Source organism: Nuphar pumila, chromosome 9, assembly GCF_984573655.1.
Source record: "Nuphar pumila chromosome 9, dmNupPumi1.hap1.1, whole genome shotgun sequence".
Classification (NCBI taxonomy): Eukaryota; Viridiplantae; Streptophyta; class Magnoliopsida; order Nymphaeales; family Nymphaeaceae; genus Nuphar; species Nuphar pumila.
The window spans coordinates 840233-865591 of NC_143257.1; the positions used below are offsets into that span (position 1 = coordinate 840233).

Sequence of the window (25359 nt, forward strand, 5' to 3'; positions counted from 1 at the left end):
AACTTGGTCAGCATCTACTCGGACCATCTTTCGTGGCCGAGTTGCATAGAGCCATCTGATCAAGGAGCTGGATTCGGGAAGCAATTGGGTCGGGCTCAGTTCTGATCCATGAATTACTGATTCTGGCGGATTTGGATTTGGATTCAGATGGAAAAAGGATAACACAGAAACCAATCTAATCAGCTAATCAGACATGTTTAATATGTAATCAAGTTGGATTATCTGTCGGATTCCGATTCTATTTAGAACTGGACCTGGATTTATATGCAAAGCTTCACATTGAATTATGATCTCATTATTAATCGGATGGTACTTGCTTTACCGATTGCCATTGGCCAGGTTCGGATTATGTCCGATATCAACCCAAACCCGATTTGTTGATAGCAGGGATATCAATACCTAATTGACCAGATATATACTATACAGAAGAAAGAAGATGCAACAATTTCTTCCAGGAAATTCCATACTATTCACACTTCGGGGTGTCAACGGGTCAGGTTTTGTTTGGATCCAGATGGAACCAGACATGGACCAGATTTTTGGGTATGGTATCAGGTTCAGACCTGGGTCTAATCGGGTATACTATAAGAGAAACCATACCTGGAACTGGTAAGAACTACATGAACTAGACCCGGACCATACCCAGTAAAATAATATTTGTTATCATTTTTACATTGAAAAATTGCAGATCTTAATCCGAACTCGGGTCCAGTCCAGGTCTGATATTAAATTTCACAAACTATAGCCGGGTCCATGTATTAATTGGACTTTCGGGTCTGAACCTGGGTCTTCTTATTTGTCACCATATCTGGACCCTATAGGGTTTGTCCGGGTTGGGTCTGGGTAAACTCAACCCGTTGAACCCTATTCACCTAGTGAACCGTTTTTAACACCATTAAATCCCATATGCATTTGCATATAACCGTCACTTTGGGATTTGTTTCAGACTCGAATACAAATTCGAATATAAAACCCGGAACTGAATCTGAAATCGATTATTAATCAGATAGTCCCTATTCTTTACAGAATTCAACTAGATGGATTCGGATTCAATTGAATGCCCAATCCAAATCTGAACTGTTACATCCCTATTTGCGGGGCTGTCAACGGTTCGGGTATCCGATCCATCAGGTGTATTCAAATTTCAAATCCACCCAAACAACTAGCTGCTGCGTTTAGGTCAACGTTTGGGTTTTGTCAAGTCAAGAAAATGAAATCCCAAACCCAGGTCGAATCCGGTATACAATAACAATCGTACTCCAAACCTGACCCACATATTACTCGGGTCACATTCGGGTAAACCCAAATAACTTTTGAGCCGAGCTGAATAATATTTCGGTCAGCATTTTTTATGCCCATACACTCGTATTGTTCGGGTTTAGTCGGGTTGGAAACCCGATACAGACCCGATTGATTGACAACCTTGTCTATTTGGTCATCCTAACCGAGCCCGACCCGTTTGTATCACTTTGGTTATGGACTCTATGGTACCTTGGAACTTTGGGCCGAAGAGGGTACTTCCGTAAATATCTTCTGTACCCGAGGTTAGTTCGTGAATACAGTTGGGAACGAAGGTCTTCTCTCTCTTCCCTCTTCCCTCTGAGAGAGAGAGAGAGAGAGAGAGAGAGAGATTGTTGAAGACCATTCTAGCTGGACGTCCATGGAGAACAGCAGACTTTCTTCTCTCACGGTACGGCCCCTTCACTTTATCTCTATCTACGAAGCTTTCATGTTTCTGATCGAAAGTTCGGATGACGAGTTCTTGAATTCTTCGAATTGTTTTTCGGATCTTCCGCTTTTTGTGAGGTTTTTGGGGGTGTGTAACTCGAACCAAGGCCGATCTTGGGCAAGGGTTTGCTGATGTTAACGCATCGACTTGGTGATCTTGAGAAGATCTGATTTGGATGTATTAAGAGATATATGGCTATATAGACGCAGAAAAAACTTTATAAGAATAGCGTTTCTTTGATTGATCACACAGCGGCTCAAATATTTCAAGCATATTTATACAATGAAGAGAATAATAAAATAAGATACACAACCGTTTTGATATATCTTTAAGCATCGGCTGGTTTTATGACGATAAGGATTATCGTGATATCGTATTTGGCTTGAGAGTCATATCCGGCTGTAACAAAACAGCGAGATCATCCTGATCTCTAGTTGATCTCTAAGATGCTCCTCCTCAAGTTGGAGCGTGGGGATTAATGACGCCCAACTTGCACTTAGTTGAAAAAACTGATCTAGTCCCAAAGGTTTGGTAAACATACCTGGACACTGTAAATTTGTGGGAACAAGTTGAGTTTTGATCGAGCTGTTCTGAATTTTTTCTCTTATGACATGACGGTCAATCTCTATGTGTTTAGTACGTTCGTGAAACACTAGATTTGCCACAATATGCAATGCCACCTGATTGTCACAAATCATAACATAGGTTGAGGATGCTTGATTTCTAAGTAAGTCAATAAATATTTCACCCATGTTAACTCACAACTAGCAAGAGCCATCGATATGTGCTCTGCCTCAGTTGACGATCTTGATACGGTTGTCTGCTTCTTTGTTTTTCAAGATATTGGACTCTTTCCTAACATGGTGCAATAACCCGAGGTGGACCTTCGAGTTTCAGAGCATGATGCCCAATCTGAATCATAATAAACAGACAATTGAAGTTCGCTATGAGATGACAAGAGTATGCCTTGGCTTGGTGTGGACTTGAGATATCATAAGAGCCTCTGTGCGGCATCAAGATGTGGCCTCCTTGGTGTATGCATAAACTGGCTTAAAATATTGACTCAATAGGCTATGTCAAGCCTTGTAATAGTTAGATATATCAGTCGACCCAGTAGTCGACGATAATGACTCGGGTCATTCAATGACTCTCCTTCCTTTGAATTAAGTTTTACCCCCAAGTACCCGTCATCTCCAATGGACATTCCAATGATGTCCAATGTATATTTATGTTGTGACAAGAAAATGCCCTTACTAGATCTTTCCACTCCGATTCCCAAGAAATATTTGAGTACTCTTAGGTCCTTGATGCTCTTAGGTCCTTGATGCAAAATGAATTATTTAGAAGTATCTTTAGTTGACGATTGTTGGAATGTCGTCTCCAGCAATGATGATATTATCAACATATACGAGAACAAATATACATCCATGCTTTGTGAAGCAAGAAAACAATGAATAATCCACCTTAGATTGTGTAAAGCCAATCCCTTTAGAAAAACTTAAAAATTTTGCAAACCAATTTTGAGACTATTTGAAGCCATAGAGGGATTTGTTGAGCCGACAAACTCGTTGCTCCTCCTGTTGGCGAAAACCAAGAGGTAATGTCATATAAATTTCTTCATTAAGATCGTCATGTAAAAACACATTGTTGAAATCAAATTGATAAAGAACCCAATTTTTGACGACGGCTACGACTAAGAGGCACCGAACAATGACAAACTGAGCTACGGGAGCAAATGTTTCGTGATAGTCTAGGCCTTCGATCTGTGTATAACCTTTTGCAACAAGGCGTGCTTTGTAACGCTTAACAGTCTCGTTTGATTTGTACTTCACCTTATAGACCCATTTGCAATCAATGAGACGTTTACCTGGTAGAGGATGTGTAACCGTCCATGTGTGGTTGTCTTCCAGGGCATGAATTTCGATTGCCATTGCTTCCCTCAAATAAGCGCACCCTATGGCTTGGACAAAAGTTTGGGGCTCAGGGTTTTTGGTAATAGCTAAAGAAAAGCACAGTGAGATGGAGAGAAATTTTCATAGGTAAAGTAATGAGAAAGATGATACCTTGTACCTTTTTGGTGGACACTCAGAGCGTCCGATGGGGGCAAGCAAAATACAACATAGCATTTATAGTTCTGAAGATGAGAAGGTGGCACTCTCGCCCTAGAAGAACGCCGAATGGGAACAAGGACAAGAGATTCGGGCTGTGTCAAAGAAGGATTTGGATTGGCTGGAGAAGTAGTAGTAGATGTCGATGGGTTTGGACAAGCTTGTGGACTCAGGATGTTGGCCTGAGTATCAATTGCTTGGATCAAATAAGAACCATCTGGTGGAGAGTTAGAAGAAGAAATGAGTAAGACAACATCTCCAGCATTAGATGCCACACATGTATCATATTGGAATGGAAAAACGTGTTCATGGAAGATCACGTCTCTGCTGGTAAAAGTAACATGTGACTCAAGATCATATAAACGGTATGCAGCTTGGCCATATGAATATCCAATAAAAATGCATTTTCTTGCTCTACTATCAATTTTGTGGAAGTGATGGATATTGTGGGCATAACATAAACACCTGAAAACCTTGAGGTGTTGATAATTAGGACTTTTGTGGAATAAAATATCATGGGGTGTTTGTCCATTAAGGGTTGTGCTAGAGACACGATTTATGAGATATACGGCAGTCATGATATATTCTCCCCAGAATTTAATAGGAAGATTAGCTTGAAAACGCAAGGCCTGAGCCATATTGAGAAGATCTCGGTGCTTGTGTTCCACTACTCCATTCTGTTGAGGGGTATATATACAACTACGTTATAAAAAATGCCTTGATTGCGAAAAAATGTTTGTATATCATTGGAAAAAAATTCACTCCCATTGTCATTCCTAACCTTTTGGATTTGGATTTTAAATTGGGTTTTGATTATGGCAAAAAAATCTTGGATAAGGGAAAAAGTTTCAGATTTATAACGCATTAGGTACACCCAAGTTGAGCGAGAATAATCATTTACAATGGTTAGAAAGTAATGTGCACCAGATAAAGATGGAGTTTGGTATCCTTCCTATAAATCAATGTGAATAAGTTCAAAAATCAATGTGGAGTTGATAGCTTTGTTTGGAAAAGGAAGATATTGATTGTTTAGCCAAAGGACAAATTGAGCATATTCCATCAAACTTGCAAGAATTCAATTTATTAGAATTAACGAGATACTGAAAACAAGAATATGAAATATGCCCGAGACAATAATGCCAAAGATGGGCATGACTGAAATTGTAAAGAGCGACTCCACTCTGGACTTCAAACATATAAAGTCCATTTTGTATTTTACCCACTCCAATCGTCTGCTTCGAGCGATGGTCCTGAAAAATACAAGATCCATTGGTAAAAACAACATCACATTGTAAATCTTTGGTCAATTTGCTAACATATATCAAATTGTATTTAAAACTAGGGACACATAAGACATTGATGAGGCATATTTGTGAATTTATGCTTGCACTTCCAATGTGGGTAACTGGAACATATAGTCTTGTGGGTAATCCTATTGGTGGACAAATGATGGATTGTGGAGAGTGTAACAGATCTAGAGTAGAAACTATGTGGTCGGTGGCCTTAATGTCTATTATCCAACAGGAAGATTAAGAAAGAAAGGCTAAAGTTTTACCTTCTAGATTGACTTGTGGTTCCGGTTTACCTTGTGAATTAAGAGTAATGAGATGTTTATATTGTTCGAGTGTGATCTGAGATATAACGGCTCCCTCACTTGACGTGGCCGAATTCACCCTTGCAATTGTGTTGCTTAAATTTGAGTAACCATGAAGTTGATAACATGTAGCCTTCATGTGACCTAACTTACTGCAATAATCACATTTGGGTCTTGGGCGATTTGGATGTGGTCTTGGTTGGAAAATCTTGGATTCACGCCTTTATCGTCCTTACACTCAATTGTGGCAACCAACATGCTGTGTTCATTGGATAACAGAGGAAAAACTCACATCTCTCTTTGCCTCTCTTTCTGAATGATGAGGGCATATGCCTTCGAGACAAAAGGAATTGGTTATATTAATAGAATCTGGCTTCGGATAGAGCTGTAACTATCATTAATCCCCATAAAAAATTGCATTGGTCGGTCTTTTTGCTGCATGTCTTGGGCTGCCTTTATTATTCCACAAGAGGAAGTCGGATATGCGACGTATGAAGCTAACTCGTCCCACATTTTTTAAAGCTTGGTAGAGTAAACGACGATGGACGAATAGTGTTGTTTGTTATTGATTATATCAAACTGAATTTGATAAATGCGTGGTGAATTTGATTGAGAGAATCACTCATGAAATTCATTCCAAACATCAAATACAGTTTCAGAATATATAACACTTCAAGACAGGTCCTTATGAATCGAGTTCAAGATTCATGAAAGAACCCTGTCATTATATCTTTGCCATCCCGTAAATGAGGTAGAATGGATATCCGGTCTTGGGACCGTTCAATCAATAAAACCGCGCTTGTTCTTGGCGCTTAGAGCCATACACATAGCCTGTTTTCATGTTGAATAATGATCCCCGATTGTAAAAAAAAAATGATTTGGACAGTGGATAAAGATTGCAGCAATGCGGATGCTGCAAATATGAGGATGCACAGACTGTGGATGTGCAGATTGTAGAAGAAAACTAATCTGGATTAAAGCAACAAATATGCTAGTTGGGGCGGACGTTGATAAAATCTGCAACACAAATAAGATCCAGGATGATGACAAAAAACCCCCCTCAAAAAACCCGATGCTCTGATACCATATTAAGAGATATATGGCTATATAGACGCAGAAAAAACTTTCTGAGAATAGCGTTTCTTTGATTGATCACATAGCTGCTCAAGTATTACAAGCATATTTATACAATGAAGAGAATAATAAAGCAAGATACACAACCGGTTTGATATATCTTTAAGCATCGGCTGGTTTTATGACGATAAGGATTATCGTGATATTGTATTTGGCTTGAGAGTCATATCCGGCTATAACAACATAGAATTTGCGTGTTATCCAGTTGAGTCATATTCGGCTGCAACAAAACTGCGAGATCATCGTGATCTCTAGTTGATCTCTAACATGATGTAGTTCCAGTTTCAACACTTCTTTGTAATGTGATTCTCTGGGCTGCTGATTCACGAGGCTCTTAATTCGTTCATTCTAATAGTGTTCCATTATTGGATAGGAACACATTGATTCAGAAAAAAAAAGATGGGGATATCGTTAAGTGTTGATAACTCCCAGATGGAGTATTAGAATGGAAAGATCCATCCGATAGTTCTATGCTGTGATCGTGGTATGAAAATCCTACTGCTATAATTAATCGCTTCTACCAAGAAAATTATAGCCAAATGCTCATGAGGTCCTAAAGATGTTTAAATGGAAAACTCACACAAAAGAATTGCCTTAGCATCTGAAACTATTTTGCATTGACCCATGATAAGATTCAATGCACTTCAAACCTAATCTATAAAATGTTGCTAGATCTGACTGGTTTTGAGTTGAATCAGGTAGGCCGTTTAAAACATGTCTGAGAAGACTTGGAATAGGCTTCATGAGTTGCAGCAAAATCAATGATAACTTCATGGTATTGACCATGTGTAAATTGCCATCAACTTGTGGCACTCAATCCAACTTGATCCTTTCACTGCAAATTACATTTCAGTGAGAATAAAGAAGAATAAAGAGATTGAGAAGGAAGAGATTAAAACTAACCCGGAAAAGTCTGGAGCCTTGATCGAAATCAGCAGTCTTGATTCAATAGGGTTTTATCCTCGCCCTGCTCTGATACCATGAAAGAAAACTCGCACTTGTGAGTATCCGGTTCTTCTACGTTGGTGGAAGAGAGAGGAGGGAGAAGGCTGCAGCAGGTAACACGCCTTTTTCTTTTTGGCAAAATCATCGTGCCCTATTCTTTAACGTGAACTTATAACCACCAGATCCGGTCGGGTCTGTGACTCTTCAGTCCAGACCCGATATTACAAAGATAGAGATACGGGTCCAGATCTGGACCCATATATACATGTACAATCCAGTCTTAATACTGACTGGATTGAAAGTTTTTGCATGGTGGTGGAGCTATCTTCCCTCCCCCCTGTTTGTGGATGTAAGTGTTAAGTGATTTTCTTTGTTTCTGCAAGGAGGTCATGATTTGATGCTTGAAATGCATTTGAGAGAAGAAATTAGCATTTGTTTTGGTTTTATATCTATTTTCATGTTATAGTGGTTTTGTTAAAAAGAGTTGCATTTCTACGTAGACAGAGAGATTCTTGAGAATCTATTGTCACTGGATTTCAAGTATACATATTTTTTTTGTTTCAAATCATAGCTACCTATAATCTTTATGTGATAACCTACATAAAGAGCTGTTGAAACAGGGTTTTTTATGATTAATATAGGATAAAAACCTACTGGCATGCTTCTGAAGAAGTCAGAGTCGGTAACTAATAGCATCCTCCCAAGTGCATGTGAGCCTTAAGTTAGTAAACTATTTCCTTACGTGATGAAATATTGACGTACTTCCTCCAGTATATTTAGGCAACTAGTGTAGCTAATTTGTGTTTGATAAGATTGATGGAGAGCACTTCTGCTTATTCACAGAGTGGCAACTTCTCTGGGTTCACCAATCTCTGTAAAGGGCTGGCTGTGGTACTTGTTGCTGGATATGCAGTACAATGGATTTTCCCACCAGCAATTACTTATCTTGCACTTATCCCTGGAAGGTATGGTGTTAAGTTTGGTGTATAGAAGCTTGTTGAATTATAATCTTCTTGAGTTCCTAGGCAAGTGTACTACTGCTGAACCTTTTGTTATGTACAAGGCGCTCTCAAGTTAAGGCATACAATTTATAACACAACATGAACACAGTTCTAAAGCATATGGGTCTCTCTCTCTCTCTTTATATATATATATATATATATATATATGTGTGTGTGTGTGTGTGTGTGTGTGTGTGTGTGTGTATTATATAACCACCGGAAATAACATATAGAAGGACACAAGATGACAATGTAAAGATAATGTCATCACTGTATCATTCTTTTCCAGTGGTGTAGGCACTACAATGATTCACTACAAGATTCTTTCTCAGTGAGCCTCTGGTAGTAATATGGTTAGTGGCAGAAAAGTAGCAGATCTCACTTCAAGATCTAGTGAGGTTGTTATAAGATGTTGATATTAGAGGTTGGCATCTAGGAAGATCATTGATCACTCTATCTAAAGGCCCACCACCTAGACAAGCCACCATTTGATAAGTACCAAATATTGCAACATTCTCAATTTATCATGCTTTTTGAAGTATCTTTTTATTGAAAATGAAAACCTATTGCAGTAAATAAAATCACTAGTGATATGATAATCATGATTCTAAAGTATCATCACAATGTTTGCCAAGAAAATCTTTTTCTTCAATTTTTATGAATATTTATGTATGCATGTATATGCTAAAGTTGTCCTGATAAAACCACTTGTTTTAAAATCTTTTTGAGAAAAAGTATGTGATGAGAGTCATGGTGACAATGATATTGATGATATGGTTTAGGTTTAGGACCTGTAATTCAGCTGGGCAGCCCATGTTGTAAATGCATCTAATCTAATTAACCCCTTCTAGGCCATCTCCTTATATATTGGGAGAAAGGCGATATCTGAGTCCCACTGCCTCCCTGTCTCCATGTATTGACCTACCAGATGGCATTGGGAGAAGCAAAAATGGATGAGTGAGCGATTCAGCTTCTAGCCCTTCCATTCTTTTTTTTTTCTTCAAACCCTAACCTCGTTAGAAAATGAAGGGTTCACAATGAAATCTCCTTAATAGCAAGATGCAAGGAGGTGACATCATTCCCCTCCCTTAGGTTAGAAAAGCCACCCTAGGCAGATGAATTCTCTTTAGTGAATCTTTGTCAAACAAATACTTGGTAGTTAAGTGATGGAAGACCTTTGGTTGACAAAGGTGGGCATTAAACTGACTTGGCCAGCCTGCAATTGATTACGCCTGGCCTTTAAGGTTCTGTGGATAATGGATAACCTAAATCCAGCAAAGCCTGGCCCTATAATTGCCACTGTTTTATAATGTTTGGCCGTAAGACCAAACTCACATCCTGCCTGTTTTACTTGCTAGGCTAGGTAACTGGTCCGATCCAAACCCAACTAAGTAAATAAAATTGGTGTTTTCATTCTTATTTTCAATTGTTGTCAGGCTGGCCTGATAGCATGAAGGGTTGCTCTGGATTGTTACTGATGAATACCGAGCCTGGTTCCAGTGAACTTCTTTTCAGGTTTGAGCCAAAGACTGGCTGAAAGGTGCACGTCAGACCGGAACAATAGCCTGATGGGTTGCCCAACCTTGTGCCTGCCCCTATCTGTTGAGATCTAGTAAGATTGCTATGATGATCCTTGAGCTAGACATTGACATCCAAGATCATTGAGTCATTGATTGATTTAGCTCTAGAGACATGCTGTCAAATGAAACTACCCACTATTTAACGAGTGTAGTCCAAGCAGGTGTGGCCGTAAATTCATATATGATTCTATTTAATGAACTTTCTATGTCTCAGGATGAAATTTTATTTCCAATAAGCGAAATAAGTAAATGCTATTTATACATCTATCTGTCTATTTGCATAAAATTGGTTTTATCCCATATTGGTGGTGTTGATTTTGTGTACCAGGATCCATTCATGTATCACATGGACACTTGATTTTGTATCCCCTTGTATGCTAGTTGTATTGGAAACTTCATTAAAATTGCCATATCCCTGTATCTCCTGCTTTATCCATATGACAAGAAAGAATGTTGTTTCTGATAGCTTTTCGGTATTCACTTTTTAACATCTTGTGAACGGCCTACTTTCACTTTTGTTGTACTTTGGTAACTATGTTCTATATATTGTCAGCTGGTGTTCTATTCAGTGAGTTTTTTCTTCCTCTATTTTTTCTTCCATATCAGAACTGTGATCCTTCAGTTGATAATATCACAGCTTTAAGTGCAGTCGGTTCACAACATAAGTTTTGTATTTCATGAGCTGAAGTGTTTACTTCAATATGATTTTCCAGGACTATACCTTTTGCTTGGAATCTTGTGACAGCTGGTTATGTGGAGCAATCGATTGTGGGGGTATAAATATCATTCTCTCTATAAAATTCTTTCATGATTCTATTATTCTCATAGAAAACCTTGCTCTTTGATATGGTTCATTATGTATATACTCTGGTTTTACAGTTGGTCATCAGCATAATTGGTCTTCTTTTCATCGGGAAACTGCTAGAGCCTATATGGGGCTCGAGGGAGTTCGTGAAATTCATTTTTGTAGTTAATATATTAACATCAATTTGTGTCTTCATCACAATGATTGCTCTATACTACATAACAAGGCAGGAAAGCTTTCTGTAAGTATCAAGGTGTTCTTTTAGAACCATTGCTCTTGGTATCTTATGTTCCAAATATGCAATGGAATGCTTACTTGTGCTATTTACTGTTTGGTTGGTTCATCAGTTTTTTATCAGCTTGTGCATGTGTGCATGAGTGTGTGCGCACTTGCTTTTTGAAGTCTCCAACATAAGGTTACTTTTCATGGAAACATACAAAACAAATCAACAGATCTCCATCTATCATGCATGAATTCCTTGAACATTTATCCTATCCTTGGACATTCAACCTTGGAGTAACGTTCACTAATTTACTATGATCACTTTAATCTCATTTTAATCAAGTGGCAATATTATGATTGCATATAGGAGATGTTTGTTTCCTTATAGACTGCTAGATCTAATTGAGAAAATTTGGTTCTGTTTCTAGGTTTTATCTTTACAGTGTCTGGCATATTGTGATGCTAGTTAGTTTCCATTTGTGAAACTGCCTCCTTAGATATTTAAGACTAGAGATGCATTATATCCACCTTTCCTATTCATTATTTCATGACTAATTTGATTTTGTTTTATTTTCCCTGCAACTGCCTTCTTCCTCCAGTACATCTTGCTTTCTTATTTGATTGGATTTTTAACGCACTTAATATATACTCCACCAGTTTTTGTGAATTTTTATTCTTCAGTTTTTCCTTGCGAAAAGATTAAGGCTGTTTTCTTTCTTAAGAAAATCTGGGAAAACACAAAATAGGATATTAGTAATATGAAAATGGTATAAACAAAAGGTACAAATGGAGATTGACAAGAAACAAAATTACTTTGTCAATATTATCAATAAACAAGAAAAATGGGTATGGGGCAAATCTCAAGGAGACCTAATTTCTGCACTATTTCCTTGATACTATCTTTTGAGTTATCCATTTTGAGTTGTGATGAGATTGACATGAAATCTGAATTTCCTGCAATGCCTGTCATTATGCTCTCAATCATTTTTTCTAGTTATAATAATTCATTATGTACATATGTGTATGTATGCATGCATGTGTGTATGTGTATATGTATATGTACATGTCTTGCTTCTTGATCACATTAAACCAACAAGCAATGTATGGTAAAATCCTCCTTGTGAAGATTTCATGTTGCAAATGATGTTAGAACTTGTCATGACAGTTTCTTCTGCCCTAGCAAGTAAACGTGCAATCCTGCTGCATTGTAAATTTGTTGTTTATTTTGGCAGCTATAATCCTATATCTGGGTTCCAAGCTATCCTTTTGGGTTTTCTAGTGGGTGTCAAGCAAATTATACCAGATCAAGAGCTTCAAATATTTTTCCTTTTGAAGATTAAGGCGAAGGTTCAACTCTTCTCTACCATTTCTGGGCAATTTTCTTGTATCCAAGACTTTCAAGTTAACTGTGTGACTTTCTACAATCTTCTTTCAGTGGTTGCCATCACTTCTTATATTGATATCAATAATTGTAAGTTTCTTTGTGGTGGAATCTTCAACATACCTTCCGATTGTAATATTTGGCACATACATGAGTTGGATCTATTTGAGGTATCTTCAAAAAAAGCCAGAGACAACTCTGAAGGGTGATCCAAGTGATGAGTTTGCGTTTGCCACTTTTTTCCCCGAGTTCTTGCGGTATTGTGATGTTTTTGATTTCTTAAATTTTTGTGTCCAATCTAATGCATTTGGACTGGAATGTGCTTTGCTTCTGTTCTTCATGGTGTTACTTTTTTCTGTTGGCCTTTGCAGACCACTTGTGGATCCTATTGCAACTATTTTTGATCGTTTGCTTTGTGGAAGATCTAATGAATCTAATCAACCCGAAGGTCATATACTGGGGGGGACTCCATTGCCTGGTTCCGACCCTATAGAGGCATCTAGGAGGAGGTAAAATTTTCAATTTATCCTTTATATCATCCTAAAGTTGATGCTTCATATATGTGGCAAACAGCAGCAGCTAGATTTTGCATTTGCACCAGTCATTTGTTTGTTTTTAGATAAAATGGATTGGTTCGTTATTAAAAGGCCAAAAATAAATGAATTCGTGTTCACAAACACCAAACACACCCCTTCTCTCTCTCAACTATATATACGTATATATGTAGGCATATATAAAAGCTTGAAAATAATTCAACTTGTTTCTGATAGTTATTATGGAGGAAATTCTTTTATTGTGACAAACAAATCCATAATTTGATTACTTGAAAATGATGAGTTTATCTTCCTACTTATCAACAAGTTGATGGCTGCTTTTTACTTTGGCAATTGCTGGCTATTTCTTTGAGGCGTCTATTGACTTTTGAAGATCATCTGGAGTTCTGAATCATGGAATTTTTTCATCAGACAACGCGGTGCTCGGGCTCTAGAAGAAAGGTTGGCAGCTGAGCAGGTTGCTGCTGGAGGGAATATTGAAGGCGCATCTGGGGTTGGTGGGCCAGAGAGTGTTTGAAAGCTCTGGAATATTATGCTTTTGCAATGCCATGAGCGGTAGTGATTGGTTATGGGAATTGTGTGGTTTAACCAGCCTTTATGAAATTGGGAACATTTTTGCATGCACCTCTTGCAGATCTGGTAAGGTTCTTTGTTCTCTTGCTGGTTTTGAACAAGGGATTCTCAGGAAACATCAAAATTAGTGGTAATTACTTCTGTATTCGCGCATGTTTAATTTTTTTTTCTTTTTCATATTTGCAATTATACATGTATGATCTGTTTTTTACGTTTGTACACCGCAGTTCTCGAGATGCAAGTTTGTTGCAGATCTCAGCCTTTTCATTCCGACTGTATGAGGCATTGTATTGCAATTTCTCACTTAATAGAGCTAATAATTTTTATTCATAAAGCATTTGGGTCTGCTATGGACCGCTTTGGATCCTAAAATTACATCAGGTAGCTGACCCACTTGTAAGTGGATCCAGATTTTGGACCTAATCTGAACTGCGGGCCTACAAAAATTGGTTCTGGTCCGGTCTAAAATGGTTTGGTTCTTTGGTTCAGAATCAGTTTATCTAATCCCCTTATAATCCTGACTTACAAGATCCCTAATGGGTTTATGAACTCCAGGTATGTACATTTTTGGTCAAGCATTCTACTGAACACGATCTCTCAACCACCCTTAACCAATGTTGTTAGAATTAGTTTTTGAACCGAGTCAAATTAAAAAAAAAGCTAATTGAATCAAATCAGTCTTTTAAAAACATATTTTTAAAAGAAATTTTAAAACATAAATTAAAAAACTTTTTTTTTTTATATATTTACACGGAGAAACCCAATTGAAGGCTCCCAAACAGAGCCTCAATGGCCATGCAAAGCGATATCTATGTCAAATTTGGGTTTCAGGCTCTGATTGGGAGCTGGGAGTTGGAGAGAGTTTACGTATTTGAAAAAGTGAAACAATTAATTCTTGGAATTGGGAGCTACTACTTTTAAGAGGTGGTGGTTACCAAATCCAGTTTTGAGTGCAAATAGGAATGAGAGACTGTCTCAACAATACCATTTTTGTGTTTTTTTAAAGCAAGCTGGGGTTAGGCAGATCCCCACCAGTTATTGGGTTTTGAACCTGCAACGTCCCACCACAAGGAGACGTGCACTGACAGCTCCTGCCAACCACGGTCTCAACAATACCAAAATTTCTAATTAGTTTTAACCCTTTAAAACTCTCTCTCTCTCTCTCTCTGCCCAAAGGACAGGTTCTAAGGTACTGTAAGATTCTTTCTTTTAGGTAATCAAACAGGGAGCTAGGAAGACCCTACCAAGCTCAAAGATTTTGTTTTTTTTGTTTGTCCAGCTAGGGTTAGGCAGACCCCTACCAGTTACATCTAGAAAAAAAATAACTTAGACAATAATATCTTGAAGTGGGAACCAATTAGGAGGTTTATCTTTCCAAATCTTCATGTGCTGATATAGTTCCAACCTGACTAAGCATCTCCAAACTTAATTTTTTTTTCCTTGGCTACCCGCTCACATTGAATCCGATCAAACCTGAAGAAGAAGTTTCATAATCTTTGCCATAGCAGAACTTGAAATCTTAGTTTCAATGTTAAAACTAACATCAGACTTACAACTAAGAATCTCTCCTCAATCCCATGATCTACCAAGTCCCCTAATATTCCAAGCTAGCGTCTTCATGTTACCGCAGAAGTGGGACGTTGGGACCCTTAACATGCAACAGAATGGCATGCTCAATCAATGACCTAGGTCTGTTGTCTTTAGGGACCAAAGCCAGTTCCTTGACTGGTCTTTGGTCCATAGGGAGTAAAGCGATTCAGGAGGATCTCCATTACCATCTTGCAACCTTTTCCTACCCAGTTTGGATCCAAGCCTTTCATTGGATTCCTTATCCTTAATTAATGTAATCTCCCTTCCTTCAAGGATTCCATCCATTTTGGAAACCAAATCTTCCCCCTCTTGAATTTACTATAGCTATATATCGACATATGTGGTAAATTACCACAATTAACTATATTGTCAATAACAAAAGTCTACTGGCCAGAATCCGGTCACCTGTGCTGGCATACCACCATCCTCCATGGAATTAGCTTGCAAGTGTTGAGGTTGCATCAAGGCCACTAGGCAGGGGGTCTAAGTTCAAATCCCATGGGCGTCACTCTTTGTGCAAGCTGAAGCGTGGTGACTCCATGGGGCAAGGGGTAAGCCAAGCGTATTCTTTGTTATATTGGTGCAACCAACAATTATGAAATCTGGTATAAATCAGTTTTTAATTTTAACATAATTGAATTTACTGACAGTGATTGGTGTGGTTTTGCATACCACAAGAAAAACAAGAGCAAATATGTTTTCAATCTTGGTTTACCTGTTATATCATGGAGCTCAAAGAAACTGTCTTCTACAATGTTATCATCATCCAAAGCCCAATATATTGCAGCTTCCCCAACGGCTTGTCAAGCTATATCGATGAGAAAATTTGTAGAAGGTGTGCAATAATCTCAAGTTTCAACAATAAAAATTTATGAAGACAACATGACTACAATAGCAATGACAAAAAATCCTGTTTTCCGTGATAAAATCAAGTACATTGAGCTTTGCTATCATTTTATTCAAAATGTTGTTACTGAAGATATAATTGTGTTGAAACACTCTTTTACAAATGATGCTGATGGTATGGTCAAAGCACTTTCACATCCAAATTGTTCATCAAATTCAAAGATTCACTTGGTGTCTTCGTAACCTCATTTTTTTTATGAGGACGAGTAGTGTGAAAAGAAGTGGGGAGTTGTGTTATTGTGTTAACTCCTACGAGCGTGTAACCGTGCATTAGTGGCGTTAGTGGTGGGCAGTGTCTTAATGGTTGTGTACCTATATAAATAGGCATTAGTCTAAGAATAATTTAAAAATATTGTGTCTGACATATGTTATAACTATTAAAATATTATTAAAAATGATTTTTAAGTGTTTTTTATATTTATTAAAAAATAGCTGACTACGGTTAGTATGGTATCATTTTTTGCTGATATGATACATATTGGCTGATACGGATAACATTGATACAACCATGAACGACTTATCTAAATCTCATAGGGATAGGTCAAGACATTCCATGAGAAAATATAGGTGCATATGCTACAAGAAAGGTACGTCAAAATCTTACAAAAGTAGGTTGATAGATGATAACGATCAAATGAAACAATGTACAATAACTTCAAACAAAAATTTCAAAATTAATCAGACAAAAGTGAAAAAGAACACCTACTACAAGAAAATAATGGCCGGAAAAATTGAGCCAAAGGGCAGTACAGTGACACGAAATCAACTTAGAAGCTCTTCTACGGGAACTAGCGTCTAGTCAACCAAAGAAGGAAATTTTAAAATCCGCTTTTTATATAAAAAAAAGTTTTGCCAAAAACAAAGTTCGGTAAAAAATGAATTCTGCTTAAATTATAAAAACAGATAAGTTTTGTTGGAGGCATAAGAGTTTCACTGGCAAAAGAGTTAGGTTAAAAATATGACTTACGCTTAGAAATTAACACATCAGACAGATCCTCTAACAACGAAAGAGAGATTCACTATTTGCACTTGAAGGAAAAATTCTTATCACTTTTTTCTTTTTTGGAAGGCAAGCTGGGGTTAGGCAGACCCCCAACTATGGGTGGCAAAACCTGACACGACCCGCCAACCCACCTCTTAGGCAGGTTCGGGTTGGGCTTAAGCCAACCCATTTAATAAACGGGTCGACCCGCCTAACCCATTTATTAAACAGGTCAGGTTCGGGTTGGGGGTATGCCAACCCACCAACCCGGATGACCCGTTTAATAAACGGGTTAGGCGGGCGGGTCAACCTGCCAACCCGCTAACCCGACTGCCAACCCGTCAACCCGCCAACCTGCCCACCAACCCACCCACCAACCCGACCCGCCCCCGACCACTACCTGCCAACCCGTTTTCCAGACCCAACCCATGCATTTATTAAACGGGTTGGCGGGTCATGTCGGGTTACCCGTTTATTAAATGGGTCGGGTTAGTGTTTGCCACAGCCAACCCATTTAATAAATGGGTCGGGTTTGGGTTGAGGTATGCTGACATGCCAACCCGACCCGATTGCCACCCCTAACCCCAACCAATTATTATTCAACGTACCACTAGGGGTTGAGCCCCAGAAGATGTACACTTACAGCTCCTACCAACCACGTTGAGCCCCCTTTCGTTGAAACTCTTATCCATATTTAGAATTTTGTTTGTTTGTGTAACCAAAATTGTAGTATGGATTTTTAGCGAAAGGATGTGATCATGAAGATCTTGACTTCTACTGTTTAGAGCCTCAGGCTAATTTCAGCTACATTATTATTTTCACTTTTTGCAATAAAGGAGTTTTGCGAAAGTGTGATGAAGGCGGAAGCCATTTTTAGTATGTTAAAAAACACCCTCATATTCAATAGAAATCGAGTAGGTGGGTATTCAAAAATTTTTGGGATATCTTGCAGCTATGCTATGAAATAACATTATTCTTATGGGTAGTATAATCATTTTTTGGTAAATGAAAATCTTTTAATCCTAAATCAAATAACTTCATGATAACTTTCCAAAAAGATAAAACTTATCCTAAAAATATTTTTATAAGAAAATATAAATAAAATAATTTAAAAATAAAAATATCAGGGGTTTTCATGATAAATATATGTTAAAAATGTAAATCTCGCGATATTTGTCACGCTTTGAAAATCTTACGAGAAATTACCGTTTTAAACTTTCAAGCAATTTCTTGCGATATTATTGCGAGATTTTTTTATAAATCTTGCGGTATTTGTCACAGAGGTCTACACTCGGGATGAGGTGTGGTTAAGTGATTGGGCCACTTACTTTACAGAGTGCTCAAGTCACACAAAACACAAAAATTGCTAATGTGCAATGATTTTCTATGTAATTTTTTTTTGAAAGGCAAGCTGGGCTTGGGCAGACCCCTATTAATACAACTGTACCACTAGGTTTTGAACCGGCAACGTCCCAACACAAGGTGACATGCACTAGCTGCTCCTACCAGACAACCGGAGACCCCGTTTGGTTATTTTCTATGTAAATTACAAACACAGAATGGGCAGCAAGTTTTCTTTGTGTAAAACATAAAACACAGAAAATCATCACACGTGCAACAATTTTCTGTGTTTTGTGTGACCTGGGTTCTTTTTTTTAAAGGCAAGCTGGGGTTAGGCTGATGCCTACCAGCTATACAACTATACCATTGGGTTTTGAACCTGCAACGTCCCAACACAAGGTGACGTGCACTAGCTGCTCTTACCAGACAAGGGGAGGCCCCATGGGTTAAAGTAAAGTACTTGATACCACTAACCAGATCTGCTTTGATTCAAGATGATAATACGGATTAATCCTAGCCTTTGGATAAATGGTTAGGATCGACACAGGATGGACCCTATGGTATCGTATGATGGGATCGGTCACTCCATCCAGTTGAGATAAGGCTACAATGACAATGTTGATGATGATGGTAGTATTTGTATTGTTATGGTTTGTACATATATCTTGGATAAAGTGACAAACATCACATATTTTTTAGAAAAAAAGCATGAAAATGACTTTGTCAGCAGTTATAAATAAAATATCATGATGTATATCGTGCTTTTATTTTTCTTTGTATGTTTTATCAAAATTCTTAACCACTATGCATATCTTCGTGAGCTATTGAATTTTTGTTTCATTATTTAATAAATTTCTCTCTCTCTCTCTCTCTCTCTATATATATATATAGAGAGAGAGAGAGAGAGCATTCACCATCCAACATTACCAAAAACATCCAACAGAATATTGGATGAGAGAGAAGAGAGAGAGAGAGAGAGAGCACCAAGAAAAGTAAAAAAATTCTAGGAAAAACGCTCGAGTCAGAAAAAAATGGCAACTTTTCCATTTGTTTTAAACAAATGGATATTTTTGGAAAAAGAGATTTTTTTTTTATTGTGCTCAGCTTTTGACAGAAAAAAATTCTCTTTGTATTAAAAATCTTTTTGAGGGCAGCTCTCACCATACATTTTTTTATTTTTTTAACCGATTTTCCCATGTCACACAAACAAGAGAAAATTATCTATAAAGAAAAATTCTGACATCAAATTTTTTTGAGAGAAAATCATGACATCAAAAACTTAGCAATTTTTTTTTCTATGAGATTTTTTCTTTTTGCATTTTCGAACGGATCCAAGGGCATGGAAGCAAGAAAAACTCTCATAGAATTTTTTTTTTGCCTATGAGAAGTTTTGATATGATAATTTTTTAAATGATTTGTTTTCACTTGTTTGGGTAGCATAAGAAAAATAAAATATAAAATATTAAAAAAAATGAGAGGAAGGAGGGTGGTGGTGGTGGAGCTTCTCCAGGTTTTGTGGGAGGTGAATGATGGTGGTGAGATGGATGGTGATGGTGAAATATCATCATGGGGGGTGGTGGACATTCTTCTTAGAGGTGAGTGATGGTGAAAAATAATCATGGGCGGTGGTGGAGATTCTCTGATACAGTTTTTTAAGAGGTAGGTGATAGTGGTAAGATGGATGGTGAAAAATCATTTTGGGAAGGGTGTTTTTTTTTTAAGAGGTGGGTGATTATGATGAAAAATCATCGTGGGGTGGTGGCAGAGTTCTCCGGTGCTATTTTTCAAAAGGTAAGTGATGGCCAGTGGTAGTGGTAGTAGTGAGATAAATGGTGGTGTTGGATAGTGAAAAATGGGATGGCATTTTTTCAGGAGTAGGTGATAATCGTGAAATAGATTGTGGTGATGGTGATGGATGCCTAAAACTCCTTTGAACAAAGAGACAAATATGTTTCCATTCTGGTTCCTTCCCTTTGGTCTATCCCTATGGATTAGCCTTGCACATTAATCAATCTATCTTCCTCAAACCCGGGCTACACTGAGAGAGAGAGAGAGAGAGAGAGCCGAAAAGCGATCAACATTACTTAAAAGTGAGGCAGTGTAGATGATAAGGACTCGTATAGCGTAGGTTTAAGGCCAACGCGTCCTCATCATTGATCCCCCAAACCACGTGAAGCTTTCATCCCTTCACGTCCCCTGTTGGCTTTTTCCACTCTAATACCAACGTTCGAGTCTCGACGAAAATCCCCACTGTAAAGCAATATTAACATCACTTCACCATCTCTTTTCACACTGAGGAAACAAAATAAAAATATTTTCTCCTGTCTCTATCATCCCTTCACGTCCCCTCTGTTGGCTTTTTCCACTCTAATACCAACGTTCGAATCTCGACGAAAATCCCCACTGTAAAGCAATCTCAACATCACTTCCCCCATCTCTTTTCAAACCGAGGAAACAAAAGAAAAATATTTTCTCCTGTCTTGTATTTCTCTTTCTTTTGTTGTTCCCTCCAATCTTTGAAACACTTATTTGTTTCTTCAACTCCTCTGTGCATATGCATGAAAACAAAAAAAATCAGGTTGTAAGTTGTAACCTTTTAGCCCAAGGGGAGTTGGCGTAGTGGGTCTGGGGCCTTGGCTGCTAGACGAGCATGCAGTCAAGGTTCGATTCCCATAGGCATCACCTCTCTGCACAAGTCAACACATAGCATAGGTCCCAGGGGCAGAGTTCCTAGCTTCAGAGTTTTAAGCTGCAGGCACAACATACGACCGTAGGTATGGCAGGCTGAGCCAGCACGATCAGGTTTTCGTTCCTGGTGCAGTTTCTTCGAGTTATAAATAAAAAAAAATGTAACTTTTTATTCACCATCTCATTGTTTGATATATCTTCTTCCTTTAGGCTTTTAAAAACTGTGGTCCTGAAATTAATAAAAATGCTGCCCTCACGTGTCTTTTATGCCTCGTTCAATTTGAACGAAGTGCACAAATACTGGCGATATTTTACAAATATCATGAATTTATGGAGATATTTTAGAAATATCATGACCTTATTGCAATATTTTCAAAAGCTGATATACTGCTGAAAAACGTGATAATTTCAAAAAGTGACCTGTTTAAAAATATTATGATAATGAAAAGGGCACGTTTTTTGAATTTATAATTTTATATTTCAAATTCTTATATATTCTAACATTTTCACAAAATTTTCCTTAATGAAAATTTTCAAACACGCCACTAGAATTTTCCTCACCAAGATTCCCCTAAGAACAAGACTCGTGATATTGACTTGAACCAATGTTGTAGATCTCGATGTCAGGATTATTTTTGCAAGAGAAAATATCACAAACAAATTAAAATTTTTTTTTAGTCAAATCTTTACAAAATATCAATCACCAACATATATAATATTTTGAGGATAGAAAATAATGTGATGATGTTGTGATAATATCAATAAAATCACAATCTCCTGAAGACATCACAATCTCATGGTGATTTTATCATTTTCTGAGTATACAACGTTGATTTCATGATAATGATTTGAAACTATTCCTAACATCGATCCAAAAAATCTTATAATTAGATTAGTCCAAGCGGTTTTCTTTGTCGTGGCACCAATCAAGATAATGTTAAGATGGGAGAAGAGAACATTTAGCTGAGGGGCCCTCCATGATCACTACCTAATGAGGCTCTAAAAGATCCTATCTCCTTAAGTTTGCATCATAATCCAATTTTGACCCTTGTGAAAACCATGATAGAAGAGATCACACTAATGAAAGCTGCAGCCTTCATAGTTTTTTTTTTTGGGTTTATCACCCGAAGAAACCGTGTCTGGGCTCAAAGACCTGATCGTGCTGGCTCAGCCTGTCATACCTACAGTTGTCAGGTGTGAAACTCCTAAGCTAGGACCCTCATCCCGAGGGCCTATATATATATATATATATATATATGCTGGACGTTGGCTTGCTCAAGAAAATGATGCTTAAGAGAAAAGAAACCTTCATCGCCCATAATAGTTTAACATGTTCACCTATCACAACTTTTGAATTGTGAGATGATCAGATTTTTAAGTCACTGGACATGCCTAAGGTGGTGTTGTGGTGTAAAATCATGTGGTATTTGTGAACACTGATCACATCATTTGAAATATGATAGGTTTCCTTATACATTCAATCTTAGCTATCCAATCAACCGCTAGATGGTTCTGCTGGATGGTTAAGATTGAATGTATATATGATGGAACCCATCCTATTTCAAATGATGAGATCCCGGTACTTATGCACAAGGGCTTTATAGAGCTGGCTAGGTGGGTCTTTGGATTTTGAATCCATCGAAAACCTAAATAGATTGTTAATGTTGTTCATGCTAAATCATTGAAAAGAACAGAAACCAAATATTGATGCATAAGCGTACTTGAATCCATTGATGCTTCGATAGATTTGAGACGAGTATGATCTTTCATAACCTTTATACATGACATTGCCTTTCTCTAAGCCTAATGAGATCTGAACAATTTTCTCTTGATGTTGATGGAGAGCCTAAAGAGAAGACCACTATATAAGATTTGGAAACCATAATCTAATTGTAACCACCTTAGAGTCTATTTTCAATTCATCTCATCATAAAATTAAAAATTGACAAATAAAGGTATAAGAACTCTCTTCACGTAATAAGACCATACCATATGACATATCACATGACCCAACCGTATTATATCGCATACTATGGGCCTTAACTTTAGACAATACATAACGTGTGATTGTACATATGTAGGCCCACACAAGTTTTTCAAACAATCTCCCACTTGGGCTATATATGTTATCTTATAGTCACACATTATATCCTTATGAGCTCAAAAATATTGTCTTATCAATTGATATAGCTACCAATCCGGTCCATTGATCATGTCAACATAAAACCAAAGCGATTTTCATTACAAATAACGTGATTGAACTCATCAATGATCATATATATTGACATAACCAAATGACATGGATCAAGTATGGATGCAAAACATGAAAATTACATGTAATCCAATCCAAACATGCCTATTTAAAACTGGTTATTCTTTAATCTTTAGTGAGATCACAACATATGAGTACATAATGAAACCAAAGCTTTAACTTTATACTGAAGTGGTAAAATAAACTTTATTACATCATAGAACGTCCAAATACAAACTCCCACTAAACCTGCATATCATAAAATGATAACACACCCATTCGAGCAGTATGCTTGTGAAAGACCTTGGGTGGCAAACCTTTGGTAAGCGGATCCGTAATTATGGAGTTTGTGCCAATATGTTCTATCAATATCTGACCATTCTGTACTCTTTTTTTAACAACAAGAAACTTAATGTCAATATGCTTTGACTTCGATGAGCTACTGTTGTTATTGAAATATAGCACTGCTGAATTATTATCATAAAATAACTTTAGCCGTCTTTCAACATTATCCAAAATCCGCAGCTCTGTGACAAAATAAGGTAATCATATTCCATGATTGGATGCCTTATAACAGGGTACAGACTCTGCTGCCATAGTGGAAGAAGCAATGAGTGTCTGCTTGGCACTCCTCTAGAAAATAACTCCTCCAGCCAATAAAAAAATATAACCTGATGTAGATCTGCGTCTGTCTTGACATCCAACAAAGTCAGAATCAGAATACCTAATGATTTTCAACTGATGTGACTTCTTGTATGTAAGCATGTAACCTTTTGTTCTTTGCAAGTACCGCATAACCCGTTTGACTAATTTTCAATGATTCATACTTAGGTTACTAAGATATCTACCTAATATCCCAACAATGTATGCTATATCCAGATGTGTACACACTTAAACATACATAAGTCTCCCTACAACAGATGCATAAAAATTCTTTTCTTATCCTTAATTTCAGACTGGTGTTTAGGGCACTAAGCAAGACTAAACTTGTCTTCCTTAGCAACAAAAGTATTGGTTGGTTTGCAATCCTTCATGCCAAATCTATCCAGAATCTTTTCGATATAGCTCTTTTGTGATAATCGAAGAATACATCGAAAATGATCTCAATATATTTGGATCCTTAATACAAAAGAAACATCATCAAGATCTTTCATTTCAATTTTTTTTGCCAAAAATCTCTTGGTTTCGTGCAGTATGTCTATATCATTGCCAACAAGCAATATGTGATCAACATATAAAACCAAAAAAATATATTTACTCCCACTGAACTTATGATATATACATTCATCAATCACATTCATCTTAAAACCAAATGAGAAGACAACCTGATGAAATTTATGATACCATGGACTGGAAGCCTTCTTAAGTCAATAGATAAATTTCCTTAATTTGCAAACCATTTTCTTGGCATCGCCTGAGACAAAATATTTTTGTTGCACCATATATATTGTCTTATCAATGTCACAATTAAAGAATGCAGTCTTTACATTCATATGATGCAACTCAAAATCATAATGAACCACAAGTGCCATCATAATCCTAAAATAGTCTTTTGTAGAAACTGGAGAGAAAGTTTTTATGTAGTCAATGCCTTCCCTTTGAGTAAACTCTTTTGCAACAAGACGGGTCTTATATTTTTCTACAATTACCCTTTGAATCATTTTTAGTTTTAAATATCCATTTGCAACCAATGGGTTTCATACCTTCAGGTAATGAGACAAGATCTTACATGTCATTGTCCTTCATGGATTTAATCTCCTCATGCATTACATCAATCTACTTTTGAGAGTTAAAACTTTATTTGGCTTTATGAAAGTTGATTAGATCATCTTCCTTTAAGCCAGCATCACCCTCATATTCTTATAAAAAGATAATGTAATAATCTGAAATTGCCTTTCTCCTCTCTTTAGTAGATTTCCTTAATGACACTTATTCTTGATGTATTTCTTGAGGTTGTTGAGTTTGTACTCAAGGA

The 25359-nt window shown here is 37.3% G+C and overlaps 1 protein-coding gene across 1 annotated transcript; it reads left to right on the forward strand.

The window, feature by feature from the left end:
* The first annotated feature begins 1554 nt into the window (after positions 1-1554).
* Positions 1555-13960, forward strand: LOC149828135 (rhomboid-like protein 19). Its single transcript, XM_090016770.1, has 8 exons — positions 1555-1690; positions 8354-8475; positions 10805-10865; positions 10971-11137; positions 12351-12465; positions 12554-12756; positions 12871-13008; positions 13465-13960. Exons 1-8 carry the CDS (start codon positions 1661-1663, stop codon positions 13568-13570), a joined length of 942 nt encoding a protein of 313 aa, XP_089872896.1. The 5' UTR covers positions 1555-1660; the 3' UTR covers positions 13571-13960.
* Positions 13961-25359: the final 11399 nt, after the last annotated feature.